Source organism: Haliaeetus leucocephalus, unplaced genomic scaffold (genome assembly GCF_000737465.1).
Source record: "Haliaeetus leucocephalus isolate CR32 unplaced genomic scaffold, Haliaeetus_leucocephalus-4.0 Scaffold228, whole genome shotgun sequence".
NCBI lineage: Eukaryota > Metazoa > Chordata > Aves > Accipitriformes > Accipitridae > Haliaeetus > Haliaeetus leucocephalus.
The window spans coordinates 7,409,758-7,424,866 of record NW_010972664.1 but is presented as its reverse complement, the minus strand read 5'-3'; the positions used below and the strand labels follow the sequence as shown (position 1 = coordinate 7,424,866).

Below are 15,109 nucleotides of genomic sequence, written 5' to 3'. Positions count from 1 at the left end.
CCTTACCTTAAGACTTTGTGACCTGTGGGGAAAAAATTAGAGAATTATCAGGGGTTTTATTACTTTGGGCTTTCTCTGCATTGTATTTTTTTCTGATTAAATCCATGTGTGGACATACTTTCACCAGAGATAGTGTGTTAAGCTAAAAAAAAGAAAGCCCTTGAGCTCTGAAATAAGTACCCGCACAAAGCATTTATTGCACTGCACATTCCCACTCTCTTACACCCCACTAATTGAAAATAAACCCTTTTTCATCATCCTCTAGCCTAGAGAGATAACTGGGGTGGGGGGGTGGGGGGGTGGAGAACAGTGCCAGAGCTCCACCTATCAGAAAGACAGGCACTGAGAAACTGAATTAATGACTGTAGTACTCACTAGGGATAGATTATCCAGCCATCTCATCAGCCCTGCTCATTGTTATTAGAATAGCCCATTACCATATATGTATTTTTGACTGTTTTCCCAGGACTGAAATTGAGTACATGCAAGTAGTAATGGCCAGATACATGTTATTTTTCCATAAAACAGACCTGATGATTTAGAAAATGTCTCAATAATAGGCCCACAGAAAGCAAAAGGAGTTTAATGTTCAAGACCACTTAGAAGCAGTGTGTACAAGTTAAGTGCTCTCTCTCTAGTGTACATTAAATTATCTCTGATACCTATTACAGTGACCATAGGCATATTCAGCTATGGAAATCAGGCTCCTGGATTTAAAAAAAATACATTTTTATGGATGAATGCATTGCTATAACCTTGATTTAGAAGAAAACTTCAATTTAATAACTCAAAGGGGAGAAATTGTGCTAAGTACTCTCTTCAGGCTGTTCTCATCACCAGCATAGCTCACCCACTGCAGAAGACCAAGCTGTAAACTTTATCTACCACATGTGTATTGACAGATCATGACTTTCCAAAAGGATGCAAGATAAATAGTTAGAAGATTAGCACTCAGTGAAGGTGGTGGCATGCATTTGTGTACCTTTCATGTTATGTGATCTAATGTTATGTATGTTGAAACTACTCTCCGATATATATAAATTTTATTTATATTCCAAATTATTTTCTTAATTATAAAAGGCTTCCTAGAAATGCTATAAGCCTGTACTTCCCAACCCCCACATCCAATAAACTATTCTCATACATTTGGTATTTCAGGTAATGGTTTGTAGTTCTGTTTTGGTTAACACTTTGCTTTTTTAGTTGTGTATCATGCCGATGTGCTTATTCATTTTAGCATGCTGTAATAATTAATTCAAGAGCTGACTTACCATAACATTGTCATTTCCAGTCTTGTAAAAAGTCTCACAAGTGAAGGCTAATTGCAGAAGCATAGCAAAATAAAATGAAAGGTGACACATCATGCCATTTTCTTGCAAAAGAATGACAACAGGCTAAGTGGAGGAAGCAGCCACCACTTAAACACATCTAGCTGTTGCCATGGAAATACAAACAAATTAGAATTGTTTAAAGAAAAAAAACTGGATGAAATCAACTTAATGTGCTGCAACTGCAGCCATTAGACTTAAGAGAAAGCGGCAATTCTTTTTTTTTTTTCTGTAGGAACAACTTACTGGGTAATTGCCATCAATCACTCTTGATTGGGGAAAAACCCCTAGATAAGAGTTCTGAGGGGTAGCTTTATAAACCTGCCAGTAAGAGTTTAGTTGGCCATTTGACTAACATGGGCTGCACCATTTTTCTTTGAGATGTTTGTGGGGTTTTTTCTTGCTCTTACTTTTCCCAGTGACTTTAGGCAGGGTGTTACAACTAGGACAAAATGACATTATGATATTTAAATCTGTGGTTCACTTGTCTCTGAAATACTGTGTAGCATTCTGTCCCCTTCATCTGAAGGACCTAGAAAAGGCCCCTATACAGGCAAAGCTGAGATCAAAGGTAAGCTGAATAGCTGTTTAAGCTACTGCGTCTCTTCTAGATTTAATGTGTGTGCATTGAATGCTATAGAGGTCTACTGAATTATGAGCTGTACTGAAAGGCTGGATGGAGGCAGGCTGTTCACCATCTTGCCTAATGTAAGAACTAGGAGCAAACATGTGAAGGTGGCAAGAAACTTAAGAAAAAAACAAAAGTGGTGGTTCTTAATATGGTGGGGAAAAAATCTGTGGAACTCCTCTACTGAAAAATGTGGGTGCCAGAAGTTTATTTATATAGACAAGTTCACTGATGAGAAGGCCACTCAAAGCTGTTGAGGAACTCACATATGGCTCTGGAAGTCCTCCAAACTGAAAATAGTTAGAGGTTGGAAGAGTATTAGGGGACGAAGTGTCATCTACATTTATCTTGTTAACATATTTTCCTGGACATTGCTTATGGGCATTTGTGGAGTAGGATTCTGGGTGAGATGGACCTTGGGCTGCCCCAATAGAGCCATTCTTAGGCGTATGTACAATTGCATTGTTGTTCTTGGATTGAGGACTTTCAGATTCAGTTGCTACTAAGGTGTCAGCAAAGATAAAGGAGTTTAAGGATTGAGTGGGGGTTTTTTTTAGTCTGCTAAGAGTGATTTAAAAGGAATTTGTTTCTAAGTAGGAGATGCAATTTTGTTAGACACCTACAACATACTAACTATAATTGAAATAAATATAAGCAAACCTGCAAACCTACAACACTTCTCTCTACTACTGAAAGATTTTTATACAGATTAGAGCTGCAGGACTTAAAAGGTAACTATTAACAGAAACATTGGATAGATATTGACAGCAGTCCTAGTTTAGCAGTCTTACTGACACCAAAAAGCAATGCTTTTATTCCTGTTCATCAAAAACCCCATAGACAGAGGAAAGAACTCGTAATAGAATTAAACCCAGGTTTGACAGTCATTAAAAGGATAAAGTGCACACTTCATTCAGAAAGGACATAAGCCTTGGTGTTCAACCAAAATACAATCAATCAGTAATTTTATACCTATTTCACATTATGGTTTCTCCTTCAATGCCTACGAGCAGTACTTGGGCACCCAGTTACAAACAGAAGGGAATGTAAACTTGATCAAGTCTTTACTGAATGTTGAGTTTAAGTCAAAGGCCCACAAGCAACTACAACAAATATTATGCTGCTTTATAGCTCAGGTCAAAGGAAAATTTATCACAGCTAACAGAAGTCCAAAGAAAGACCACTAAGAGACAGATGTGTAAGACTAACCCTACAGAGGACAAAGTCATTGTGGAATAAAAAGACTTTTATTAGATTTTTACAAAATAACTTGTAAAAAAAAGAAAATGCACCTCATATTGGATATATGCAATATGTAAACTTACACATTCCTACCCACTACCTCACAGACTCATAGTTTGTCCATTACTTCTTCAAAGAGAAAGAACACCTGCATTTCTATGCCAAAAACAGATGAGGGCTCACCTATGTTTTTTCTCTCTCTGTTGACATCAATCCTAAAAAGCAGATGGTGCGACAACAGTAGCTTCATAGAGGTTATGGTTTCCTGCTACACTTTCTCTAGCAGCAAAGTCTCTTTATGAAGTCTGTCCCCCCACAGTTATCCTGGTTTCACTCCTGGGAGGTATTTTGTTTTTCTCTTTTCAAAGCCAAGATGATCTTGTTGTTTCTGTTCAATGAACAGCCCCACTAAATCAGCACAACTGAAGGGCAAATAATCTCCAGCAGGCTAAGGGCTGAGGAACTTCACACCATCTGGGAAGTCATAACTGGGAACTGCATTCTCAGAGTTTGTCATCTATTTAAAATATGAACAGTTCTTATTTCACTAGCCCGATGCGTTCCATTTAAAGCTAGAACCATGCTGATGCAGTTCAGAGACCATAGAAAAATCTTCACAGAACCAGAACACTTTTATTATAGTGTTTAGACAAGTAATTATGAAGTATCATCCAAAATTGTTCTCAAAACTAAAATTTAGATTTAGCTTATCAATGTGATCAATTGCATCTTAGTAAACAATACAATTATGCACAGCTACCTTCCATTAAGAAATACTGTAAAATATATACAAATGTTGTTTCAGGCAAATGTCCTTTTTGCAAGTGCGCTGGTTGCATTTCTGAACAAGTGCATTTCTGAACTTCAGCAGAGTCCCATCAAGTGCACACAGAGGTCTCGCCATAGTGTTTTGTGAAACCATCTTAAGCACAAGTTTACTCACCTTTCAAAGACTCATGAAAAAAATCACAAAGATACAAGATTTATATACATAAAGGCACAGCAATTCTGTTGAAACCAGCTATGTTACAGTACAATAGAGTTCAGTCAGTGCCTTTCATGCAACAAAGTTCACTAGCAAATTTAAATCCTCTTCCAGTAAAATTAACTGCACAAGGACTATATCCTTCCCTTTCAGTAAAAAGAATAACCAGCTATTATTTAATCAACTCAAAGTTACTACAGGAATTTGAAAGAAATACATCAAATGCTTTTTCTTTCTGCCTAATTTTGCTAGACTTTCAAGGCTATTTCTCATCAAAAGAAAATAGTTTCCAACTAAGAGCAAAGGTGAAGTTTCATTTGTGCTAAGATGACAGACTAAGAGTTTTTCTATAGTGATAGTTTTATAAAAATTATATATATTATATAGGTGCTGTCCTAGGAGGCATCACCACCAGCCACAGAATAGCCAATTCTAAGATAGATCAGGAAGTGAGATAGAAGAAAACTTTGAATTCAGAGGACAGATTCAGATGAGGTATAAATGAATCTATCATTAGAACTACAGCCCTGGTTGGTCCAGTGCTCAAAAAGACTCCATGCAATGGATACACCAAGTGTACTTCTCCCTGTAAATTGATTCAAAATATTCTCCCCTTCTCCTTCCCCCAGTACCAACTTCAAGTTGTCATTTCTGAAGCTTCAGAGTTTTCCTAGACATCAGTTGCACTGAAAGAGTATTTGCACTTTTTACATCTGTCTGCAGCTGAATAATTAGAAGGCAGATTGCATATTGCCATCCAGCTAATCAACTCCCAAAGCTTTGAGCTGTCGTTCAATCTCTTCGTCTGATATGGTAGCAGCTTTTGATGTTGATGCAGATGGTAAGCCTCTGGCAGCTGATGGAGCTTTGGCCATCTAGAATAATACAGAAGTTCTCTTCAGTCAAAATAATACATATTATGACAAGCTGACTTCTAGAATAAGACTGTAGAATAAAGGCTGCTATAATAAAGTATTAAAAAAAGGGAATGAAGGGAAAGAAGCACATGAACTGAGTAAAAATAGCCATACCTTTCCAGATATTTCAATTCCTATCTCATCAAGCACTTGGTTAACAATATCTTGGCTTTCTTCCTCTTCATCAGAAGCGTCAAAAATATCATCCAGAGTATCATTAACTTAGAAGAAAGAAAAAAAATCCACAGTGCTTTAAGCAAAATGGTTACTAAAATTACCTAGCACTTTCTATCCTCCCAGAATGTAGTAGTAATACTACTGTGTAAGATACTAACAGAAAGCACCTGTATATTGGAGAGGCTTTCTTACCTCTGCCTTGCAAAGCCTGTGAGCACAGCTAGAGCAACAACAGGGTAAGGCATGACTGCTTTTATAAAAATGTTTAGTTTCACCAAAATACAGCAACTGAACTATCTCCCCCTCTACTAGGTTTTAACTTTTCTTAAAAACTTCTTCTACAGTTTCATAAAAATCCCCTTCCTCTTCCTCCTCCAAGTAAGTTGCTAAATTGTTAACTACTCAGCTAATTTCTGAATTGCAACAATACAGTTCTGCACAGTTGAGGTGTTCACATCTTGCTCAACAACATTGGTTTGAGTCCATACTACTTACTATGGCCAACACAGTGGCAGGGATTAGGATAGGAAGGAGACTGTGTGAGCAACACCAGGAAGTTTGGTGTTACTTAGTTTACAACAGACAGATGCAACTGGGAACAAGAAACTTGCTACCCCCCAAGAAGTTTGTGGCTTAAATAAAAAAAAAAAGAGACAAAACCATCCCATACCAACGTGTTATCAATAATTTCTAAATTAAGTGTCCATCCCCAGAAGAAAAAGCACATGCAGAACTATCAATCAGCTACAGAAAGGGCAATTTTTCAAGTTCCCCTGCCAGTTATGCCAACAAGATTTTGAACTGGTCTCAAACCTTCTTCCCTTTCAGTATGTTGTTTCTAGAAGTATGATGGGTGTTATGCATGAAGATGGGAAGGAACAGATTCTAGATTTAGTATCTAGAACTACTAAAATGCCTAAGGCTCAGCTCCCCTCCTCAGACGTGCATTGTTTTGTTTGCTCTTCATTTTTGCTGTCAATCTCATTGTAGAAGTAAAACTTCAAGCATCAGTATTTCTAGACTGGTTCTACCCGTCCAAGAGCACTGTGGGCTGTAGCTAGCTGTTCCCTGCAGTGCAGAACTTACTCATTTCTTCAGTCATTTCCATCTTCATGTTTTCCTTCTGGAAATTCTGCATAGTTTGTAGTGTCTTTTGTGGATCCATTTTCTTATTAACTGCTTGCATTGTCTATTAATATTGAAAAAACCCTTAATCACACGAGACATTAGTAAATACCAATATATACATTAAGAAGGAATAAGGCTTTTCTAATAAAAAAATGCTTCAGTCCAAATTTCACTTTCTTTGTACCTTTACATCCTGTGAGAACTGTAGACACAACAGATCAACAGTACAGTCTGTACCTAGTAAGAAATATTGCTAGCTACTACCCTAATAGGTACGCTTTTAAATGTATGCGTCTGTCTTGCACCACGACCATTCTCCTGGCCTTATATTAGGAAAAATCTGCCTGATCTAAATGAAAAGAATGGGACAATATTACCTAACTTGCAGGCTATACACTTTAAAGAGGTGAATGGCTGCAGGTTTTTCTATTCAGTAAGGAACATTTATTTAAACCACCACTAGAGGACAGGCATTAAATTGCAATTGTTTCTTTATGTTATAATTTAATGGAAAAATTACTTTTCTCTGAAAAGCAAATATCGAAGTGTTCAGGAAGTACATATTAGCTTAGGGTGAACCTTTGTAATGGGTAGCAATCTTTCAGTGACAGTGTAATAAAACTTCACCTGTTTTACTACAAGCATGTAGCCCTGCCTTTGCAGGCACCAGTATTTAGTACTTTCTTCTTTCCTAAGAAGCAAGCTACTGTATCTCTCATGGGACACCAAAACCTAAATATAGACATGAGCAATTCAAACATAAAGTCTAACCGTCTTTAAGAAGATAAGAGAGTTGATTAATTAAAAGGGATTCTGTCAAGCTACTACAGTTGCTACTGGCTTTGTAGAAGCTCTTCTGCCTTCATCTCTGAGTTTGTTTAAAGTGATAATGTATTATGCTTCTAATGTTACTTGAATTTCAAAGACTGTGTTCATAGTCATGATATTTGAATTTAAAAAGTTGTTCTGGACTTAGAAGGTGTTGGTTCTTTAGACTTCTTTTACAAGAGTTGTAGATGGAAATAAAAAAATATTTCCACTAAATTCATACAGAGTTTATAAATCTTCAGAAAATAAGGGTTAGATGCATGATTAAAAGAAACAGGTAATTATTAACTGGACTTTATTATGTCCAAAATTAGTGCCATACATGCTAAAAAGTATATAGAAAATACTTTGAAAACTTTGCATTCATGTATTTGTCTTGCTTGTTGAGGCAACTGATTCCATATATTTTTCACTGATGGTTGTATGAGATGAAGAATAGTTTATTATCTTCAAAATGAACAACTGAATACTTTTCTCTTTTAAGCTCCCCATGTTAATAAGGCAAAATACTCACTTTAAAAATTACCAGAAGAATCTCCAATAATGTTACACAAACTAGTCCATAGAGGTACCTGCCGTGTTTCAAAAAATATCGCTTTTCTGGATGCTGGTTAATTTATTTTTTTTAATATTTTTGTTTTTTCTACTGACTTACCTTCATAATTAGTCTAGTGACACTTTGGTTTTGAGAAATTTAATCCAAGATGTCTTGTAGATAAAAACAAGTCAACCATGTAATAGTTAAAAAGCCAGACCAACTTGTTCACATGCAACACTGTTGTAGGAATATGGAGTAAGCTGTTTAACTTGATTGCTTGTACAGTCAGACGAGCCCCCCCTTTGTGGGTTAGTCATGGAGGATGGAAAGTTTGCTACAGAGACACAACTTTGTATCACCAAAGGGCTGATATCTGCCAACACACTGCTTCTAAAAGACATCTGACAGCAAAGCCTTAGCAGTCGTTACTTTCTGCACTAAGTTTCATTGCATTACTGTGTTTAACTGGCATGTAATGGGATTTAACTTGGACTATGATAAAAGCACAACTTGTCTACAATGATGCACGCTAATTCTGTTTCCTACCCCTCAAGCTGAACAATCCTCCTTGCCAAAAGCAAACTCCCTATTTATCCATTCAAGGAAATAGGGGAAAGTTCACAACTAGCTCAGATAAGAGTCTGAAAAATCTGAGTTTATGAGATGGGATTTGTGAGAAAACTTAATGCAATACTGTTTCCTTAGAGCATGGAGAGTGAGAATGACAGGGAACTCCAGATCAGGTTTCCTTAGGAACTTAAGATCCAAAGCAATAACCTACTTTTTGCACAAGCCATAGAGCTACTGTGACACCCTACCTTGATTTTTAGATGAAGCATGCCCTACTTTTTCCCCAATAAAAACTGCTTGTGACAAGGTATACAGGCCAGACATGTAGTGGCACGGTTTGGGTTTTTTTGATGTATTAAAAGAGTTCTTCCACTGGCATTCAAGTTTATTTTTTATCACAGATAAAAAATTTATTTCACAGATGTCTAGCCCAAGAAAATATGCTTCGTTAGGTGCTAACTGGCTGGATTGACTAGGCAAAAATTTCATTCTATGAATCAAATTACATTTCCCTACTGTATGCTCAACACCATTTCAGATATTAAGCAATAAGTTTTATCCCTTCAATCATCTTACACAAAATAACACGACTTAACTTTTGCAACCTTATGCTGCATTTTAATGTAAAAGAATATCTTGTAATGCCTTACTTTTGCTGTAGTTGACATAGCTCCTGCCATCTTCATCTGAGAGTTCATGACCTTTGTTTGAGTTGACATAGAAGTGACTTTAGAGCTAACAGCGTATGTTCGATTTTTCTGCTTCCGCAGTTGTACAAGCTGTTTTGCTAGCACTTTACAGGCTTCTTTGTTACCAGTCTTAGCCATTTTCTTTATTTCCAGTTCCTGTTAAAAAAGATATAAGATTAATTCTACAGAATTTTCATTCAAACAAAGACTATAATTAAACCTCAACACTAATAAATAAATTCCAAAAGTTAAATATCCTCTCAATTTTTATTTTTTTAAGACATTTAAAGTTATATAAATAGTCTTCCTTGCTTTTCTACCAAGGCTATTTAGTAGAATAAATGCAATGATGTTATGATTTGACGAGAAGGAAAAAAACACAACAAAACTGAATTATAGTATGGTAGCACACAGTTCCCCAAAAGACTTCAACTTCTGCGTAAAGTCACATTCACTTATATGTGCACATTAAATTCCATATCTGGATAGGGAGTAACACTTCAAAAAAAACCTCATAAGTGAAGAAATTATTATGGCCAGCTAACTATTAGTGTCATGACTCTAATCATCTTTGATTTCTTGCATTCACAGGCAATCAAGCCACATCACACCCATGGAAGAAATGCGGAGTTCATAGGTTCTTTTTAACACTTTGTCAGCCTCAAGAGAATCTCATAACCTTTTGGGGGAAGAAGTACATAAAGTTAGATAAGCAATAATTATAGGCTCTTTGCCCACATAATTTAGCTGGACTTAACTTAGCACATAATAAAAGTGGTATAATTTGTCTACAACAACATGTGCTTAAACCTTAAGAAAGACACTTCTGTCTTACAAAAAAACCCAAACCCCAATCTATCAATTCAAGGAGAAATAGCAAGCTACTTAGCCCAGAGGCACCAGGGAAAATTTTGGCACAAATAATCTTATCAGCTGGGTTTTTTTGAAGTATGCCTTCTGATTTGTGACTTGGTAATGTAAGCTTTTCAACTAATTTTTCCTTTTCAGCCTTTTTAAGGAGGGCTTGCCATAGTATCTCAGTTCTTTGTACATCTCCAATTGTACGTTTTGATTTTTATCATCAAGTAAAAGCACCCTTTAAAGATCAGCTTTCTCCTGTGATTCTTCAGGAGAATGTACCTGCTACAGGAATACAGTTGCTTCACTTTATGTACACTGGTAGTCCAGATAGTCCAGAAAACTGTACTTACAAGAAGATATATTGCTCTGAAAATGTAAATACTGGTCACCAGGATATGAAAACAGTCATGTTTAAAGCAAGTGTAAACTGACCCTCTGCATTAGCTTTACTACTAGGAAAGACCATGGTTAAGTTTACTACAGAGATGGCACCGGCACAAGATCTTTTCTATAAATCCATAATTTCTGAAAGGCTGTGTCACACATACTATTTTTAATCCAAGAAGGTACAGATCAGAAAATAAGGAGCATGAGACTGTTCAAACATTAGAGGCTTGAAATATATGTAAAGCTGTCCTCTTTGTAAGTAGCTCACAGAGACCACAAAACCAAATATCTATAACATGCCCAGAATATTATCTCCTTTTCTCATACCTCAAGTATTGCAAAGGATAGAAGAGATTAGTTTGCACACTGGCAAACACTAGTTTGCACCCTAGTTTTAACAGCAAACATTTGAAAATAGGACTTTTCTCATCAAGAGGCAATACTTAAGTAGCATTTATAACCTGATTTTCAAAGCAAAATGCAAACCTACACCAACCATTGCTAAATCATTGCAGATAATCCAGCCGCAGAAATCAAACCCTATATATAGGTGATTTTATTCTTAATTAAGAAGAATTTGGGTAAAGAGCTGAAATACATTATTTGCTTTTGAGAGGTTTGGGGCAAGCTTATTAAAGTCAGTTATGTTCTTCTGGAAAAAAATAATCAAAATTCATACAGTCATATGAGGTTACTGAACTGAAACAGAACTGTCTGCGTACTTTAAGGTATTTTTATACATTGAATTAATATAACTAGGTTTTCTCAGGGTAGTACCTCATAGTTAAGGAAAAAAAAAGTCTTTCTGAAGAAAGTAAATAACAAAATGTTCTGAGATTGACTGACAATCTCTTGGTCCTTTTTCACCTGATCTAACTCTGAAAATTAATATTTATTGTCCATTGATTCTCTCAACATAATAGCAATTTTTAACTTTTCAAAGACATATTTCACTTCTCCTTTCTTATTCTCAGAAATCCAACACTTCTGAAACAATTTAATGTAGTAATCAAAACTTCAACTTGAGTATTCAATGAAAATTAAGGTTATTTCCAGAGTCAAAATATTTCATACTGAAAAACTCCTTACCTATGAGTAACCTATTATATCTTACATGTTCAAGGCTTCCAGAAAATGTATCTGACCTCTTTTAGTTTATTATTATTCCCACCTCTTGGTACTCATGCCACTCGCTGCCATGAAACACCACCTCAATAGCTACTGAAAGAGTGGCTGGATTCGCATAGCTTTTCCCACAGTCTGAGCATGTCTTCATGCATCAAACCCCACCATCTGTCACATCCATTTATCCAATTATACTGCCACACACAGGTGCAGCATCCGTTCACTGAATGCTCGATAGCTCACACACACTAAGTTTTAAATAGATCTTAATTTAGGCAGATAGTTTTACTATTATTAGCTAGTTTTAGGGAAGTTCTATATGAATGAAAATAACACCCTATGGGGTATTCATGATACCCTATGGTTTTTCCAAGTACTCTCTCGCTGGAGAATCATGGTAACATACGATAGCCCTGACACTTCTTTTAGCTTTTCCATCACAAGACCACTGATTTAGAAGCCTGATAGTAAAAAACATTCTGAAGGATAGAGAATGCTAAGAATGGAAGGGAAAAATGAATGTGGTTATTTTATGAAACATATTGTTTCAGGCTTTTCCTATTTAAAGGCCGAGAATCACTTTTAGATAGTATATTTTTTCCAACACAATTTTAATAACTGAAAAGTCAAAAAGGGGAAGACAACTTTTTTAGTGTTCAATTATTATACATTGAGTTGTATCTTCAGCGCTTTGTAAGTTTTCTGTTATATTGGGGGTGTACCTTTGTTTTTAAAGGGTAAAATAAAGTTCCTTGTTGTACTTACCAGTTGTTTTTCCTGTTTTTCGAGTGCTGCTCTATCTCTGGTTATAGCCCTCTGTGTACCTCTTAACTCTCGATTTTGCTCCTTTATTATATCTGGAAAGAAAATATTTATAGCTGGGAAAAGTTTTGAATACTATATAAACATTTTATCTGCTAAGCACTCTGTGGACATGCGGTGTGTTTGGCAGCCTCCCTTTGTTCAGAATGAACTGTCAGCATTTCAAATATATGAAATATTAGCAAAATACAATTTTATGTATACAACATGATTGTGTTTCAGCAGCATAGGCCATATCCCATAACAAAAAGGCTATTTTACCTAGTATGTTTCTTTGCACTCTAGCAATAGCCTTAACCACACAGTAAGTTAGGTACACACACTTTTCTGCAAGTTCAACTAACTTAGCAATAACATCCACTGTGAACCCACTGCTTTTCAACCAGTCAGGCCTAACTGCAACAGGTATACCAGCTGAAGAAACCTTATATATGAGATCTGAGAGCAGTTAAGGAGTTCTCAAGTCCATTAAAACAGCGAAGATACTCCTAGATGCAAGTCCTGGATCCTGGTCTTCTCTGTCCTTATTCTGGTTTGACAGAGATTACTCTCTTCCATAAACATACTGCATCTGCACAGCCCAACTTCAAGTCAGACTATAGAGAGATAGTGTTTCAATTAGCAGATGCTTAAGAATATTAAGATATGAAAGTGGAGGCCTTTATAGCAAATTTAAGTTTCCTGACAACTGACATAGCCAGCAGAAGCTTGAACCCTGTCTATCAGGTGAAACGTATTATCTTTCATAGGAGTTTTGTCTACTGTACTATTTAAAAATCATTTACCAGAAACATCCACTTATTAAAGCAAGTATTATTTACAATATAGGCATCAATCATGCTAGTTGCAATTAACTTTTGTTAGAATTTACAGCATGTGCTTAGGTGTGATTCACCTGGGCAAAGGTAGAGAGGTCTGCATCTGACTCAGCATCCTCTGACCTTTACAGAGGAAGTAAGTTAGTACTTTTAGGAAGAGATTCATCTACTCCTAACGTATGTGTCTACACGACATTAGATAAACTTTGGGTGGGAGTTTAAAAGGAACAGACTGTCACATAAACTTTGTTTAAAGCTCGCTCTTCTGATCCACAGAAGTAACATGGCAGGGTACTGCTATTGTACTTACAAAGTTTGAAGCACATGAAAGTCAATATAAACAGGCAAAGTTGCTACCAGAAATAAAGGCATGAAGGATAAATTCTAGACACTGCAGCCACCCTTTTCATTTTTTAAGGCTTGTGACAATTTTCCTACAAAAAGAAAGAAGCATTCACGTTCTTCATTTCCACAATCAGAAATACTGTAAAACATCCATCGCCGAAATTATTTTGGCCTTAATAGGTTTGAACCAGAAAAAAACCAAACCTTCAGTGGCATTCTAAAGAGAGCATATACACTAACCTCTCCCACCAATCGTTTTTGGCCAAATAAATACATATTCCAAACAAACTCCGTGAAAGAGAGACATGTTTTTACAGCGCTACTACTGCTCCAAGAACTACACAAAAAGCATCTTCAGGAGATGTAGACTTTTCAATGGACAATAATGATGAGCTGAAAGATGACACGGAATATAACACTGCATTCTTCACACCAGCAAAGCAGCAGTGAAAATTATACTGAAAACAATGCTACAGGCAAGTAATTTTGAAGGTAGATAAACATATATTACTTGCACAGCTGCACTTGCGAAAATGAAAGAAAAACCTTAATAGCTACACACAAGACTGTCTATTCTAACTACAATAACTATTAAAAAAAAAAATCTCTTCACATAGAAAGCTTGAGAAATAAGAACTTCAAGATGATAAGAAACAAGAACGGTACTTGTCAGGAGACAATAAGGGTGAGCACAATGCTTATTTCTGTTGTTTCTGATCTCACAAGCTCAAACTAAGGATAGCAATAAACCGAAAACAACTATCTGCAGTTACAGGCCCTTTCATTTGTTTTTGCAAGCGAAGGCCAAGATGAGACCTTGGTTCTTGTTTCTCTGTGATAACTGACGCAAATTCTTTACTCCAGCAGACAGAAGAAGACGGGGCATTCCTGAGACAGCCTTTTGCTGATAGCCACTCCCGTGTGTCAGGTCACTGCCTCGCACAGCAGGGTAAGGAGGAAGTACCTCCATTCCTTAAAACAGGTTGGACAAGAGACACCCAGTAGGGCTTGATCTGGCTCCCACAATCCGCCTTGGTCATAGGAGAAGCTCAGTGCCATCTCCCCCTCCCTCCCCTTCCAGGTGTTGCACCAAAACCGGGAAGAGACAAGTGGCAAACGCACGTATTCTCCATTGGTGACACACAATTGGTTGACGAACAGCGTCATTTTTGGCGAGCCATTTTGAAACGAGGACCCACCTGATTTGACACAGGGCACCCAACATGCCAGACAGCCAGCTCTGGGGCTCGCCAGCCCCCGGCCAGCCTCTGCCCCACCGGCACGCCTGGGGCACACCGATTTGGAGGCCTGACCGTTGCCCACAGGACTGCTGCCAGGTAAGCGATCTTTTTCGGCTTTACTTTGGAGACGGTTACTTCTGCCTAAGTTTTAGCGTTTTGTTGACAGACCGACTACAAAAACATCAAGACCAACTTGTTTCAAAACCCGCGTACAAAGCCAAGCAAGCGGTTGGGGCTCGGCAGCCGCTCTGCGCAGCCGGGCAGCGGCTCCCGGAGCCTGCGGCCGTGCTCGGCCGCCTTCTCCCCGCCGCAGAAAGCCGGCTCCCGCAGACCGGCACCGCTCGCCTCCCGGCTCCTTCTCGGCTCCAGCAACTCTTCGCCGGCCTGTTCTGTCCCCTCGCTGCCAACGAGGGACGTTCCTCCCCCTCCTCCATCACCCGCACACCGGGATCACGGGGGCACGGCTCCCGCACCTCGCCC

The 15,109-nt window shown here is 37.6% G+C and overlaps 1 protein-coding gene across 1 annotated transcript; it reads right to left on the bottom strand.

The window, feature by feature from the left end:
• Positions 1-3,809: 3,809 nt before the first annotated feature.
• Positions 3,810-12,280, bottom strand: CHMP2B (charged multivesicular body protein 2B). The gene is made up of 5 exons (XM_010567234.1): positions 12,169-12,280; positions 8,992-9,186; positions 6,364-6,466; positions 5,215-5,321; positions 3,810-5,058 (listed from the first exon to the last, which is right to left on the bottom strand). Exons 2-5 carry the CDS (start codon positions 9,166-9,168, stop codon positions 4,945-4,947), a joined length of 501 nt encoding a protein of 166 aa, XP_010565536.1. The 5' UTR covers positions 9,169-9,186; positions 12,169-12,280; the 3' UTR covers positions 3,810-4,944.
• Between the last annotated feature and the right edge of the window lie 2,829 nt (positions 12,281-15,109).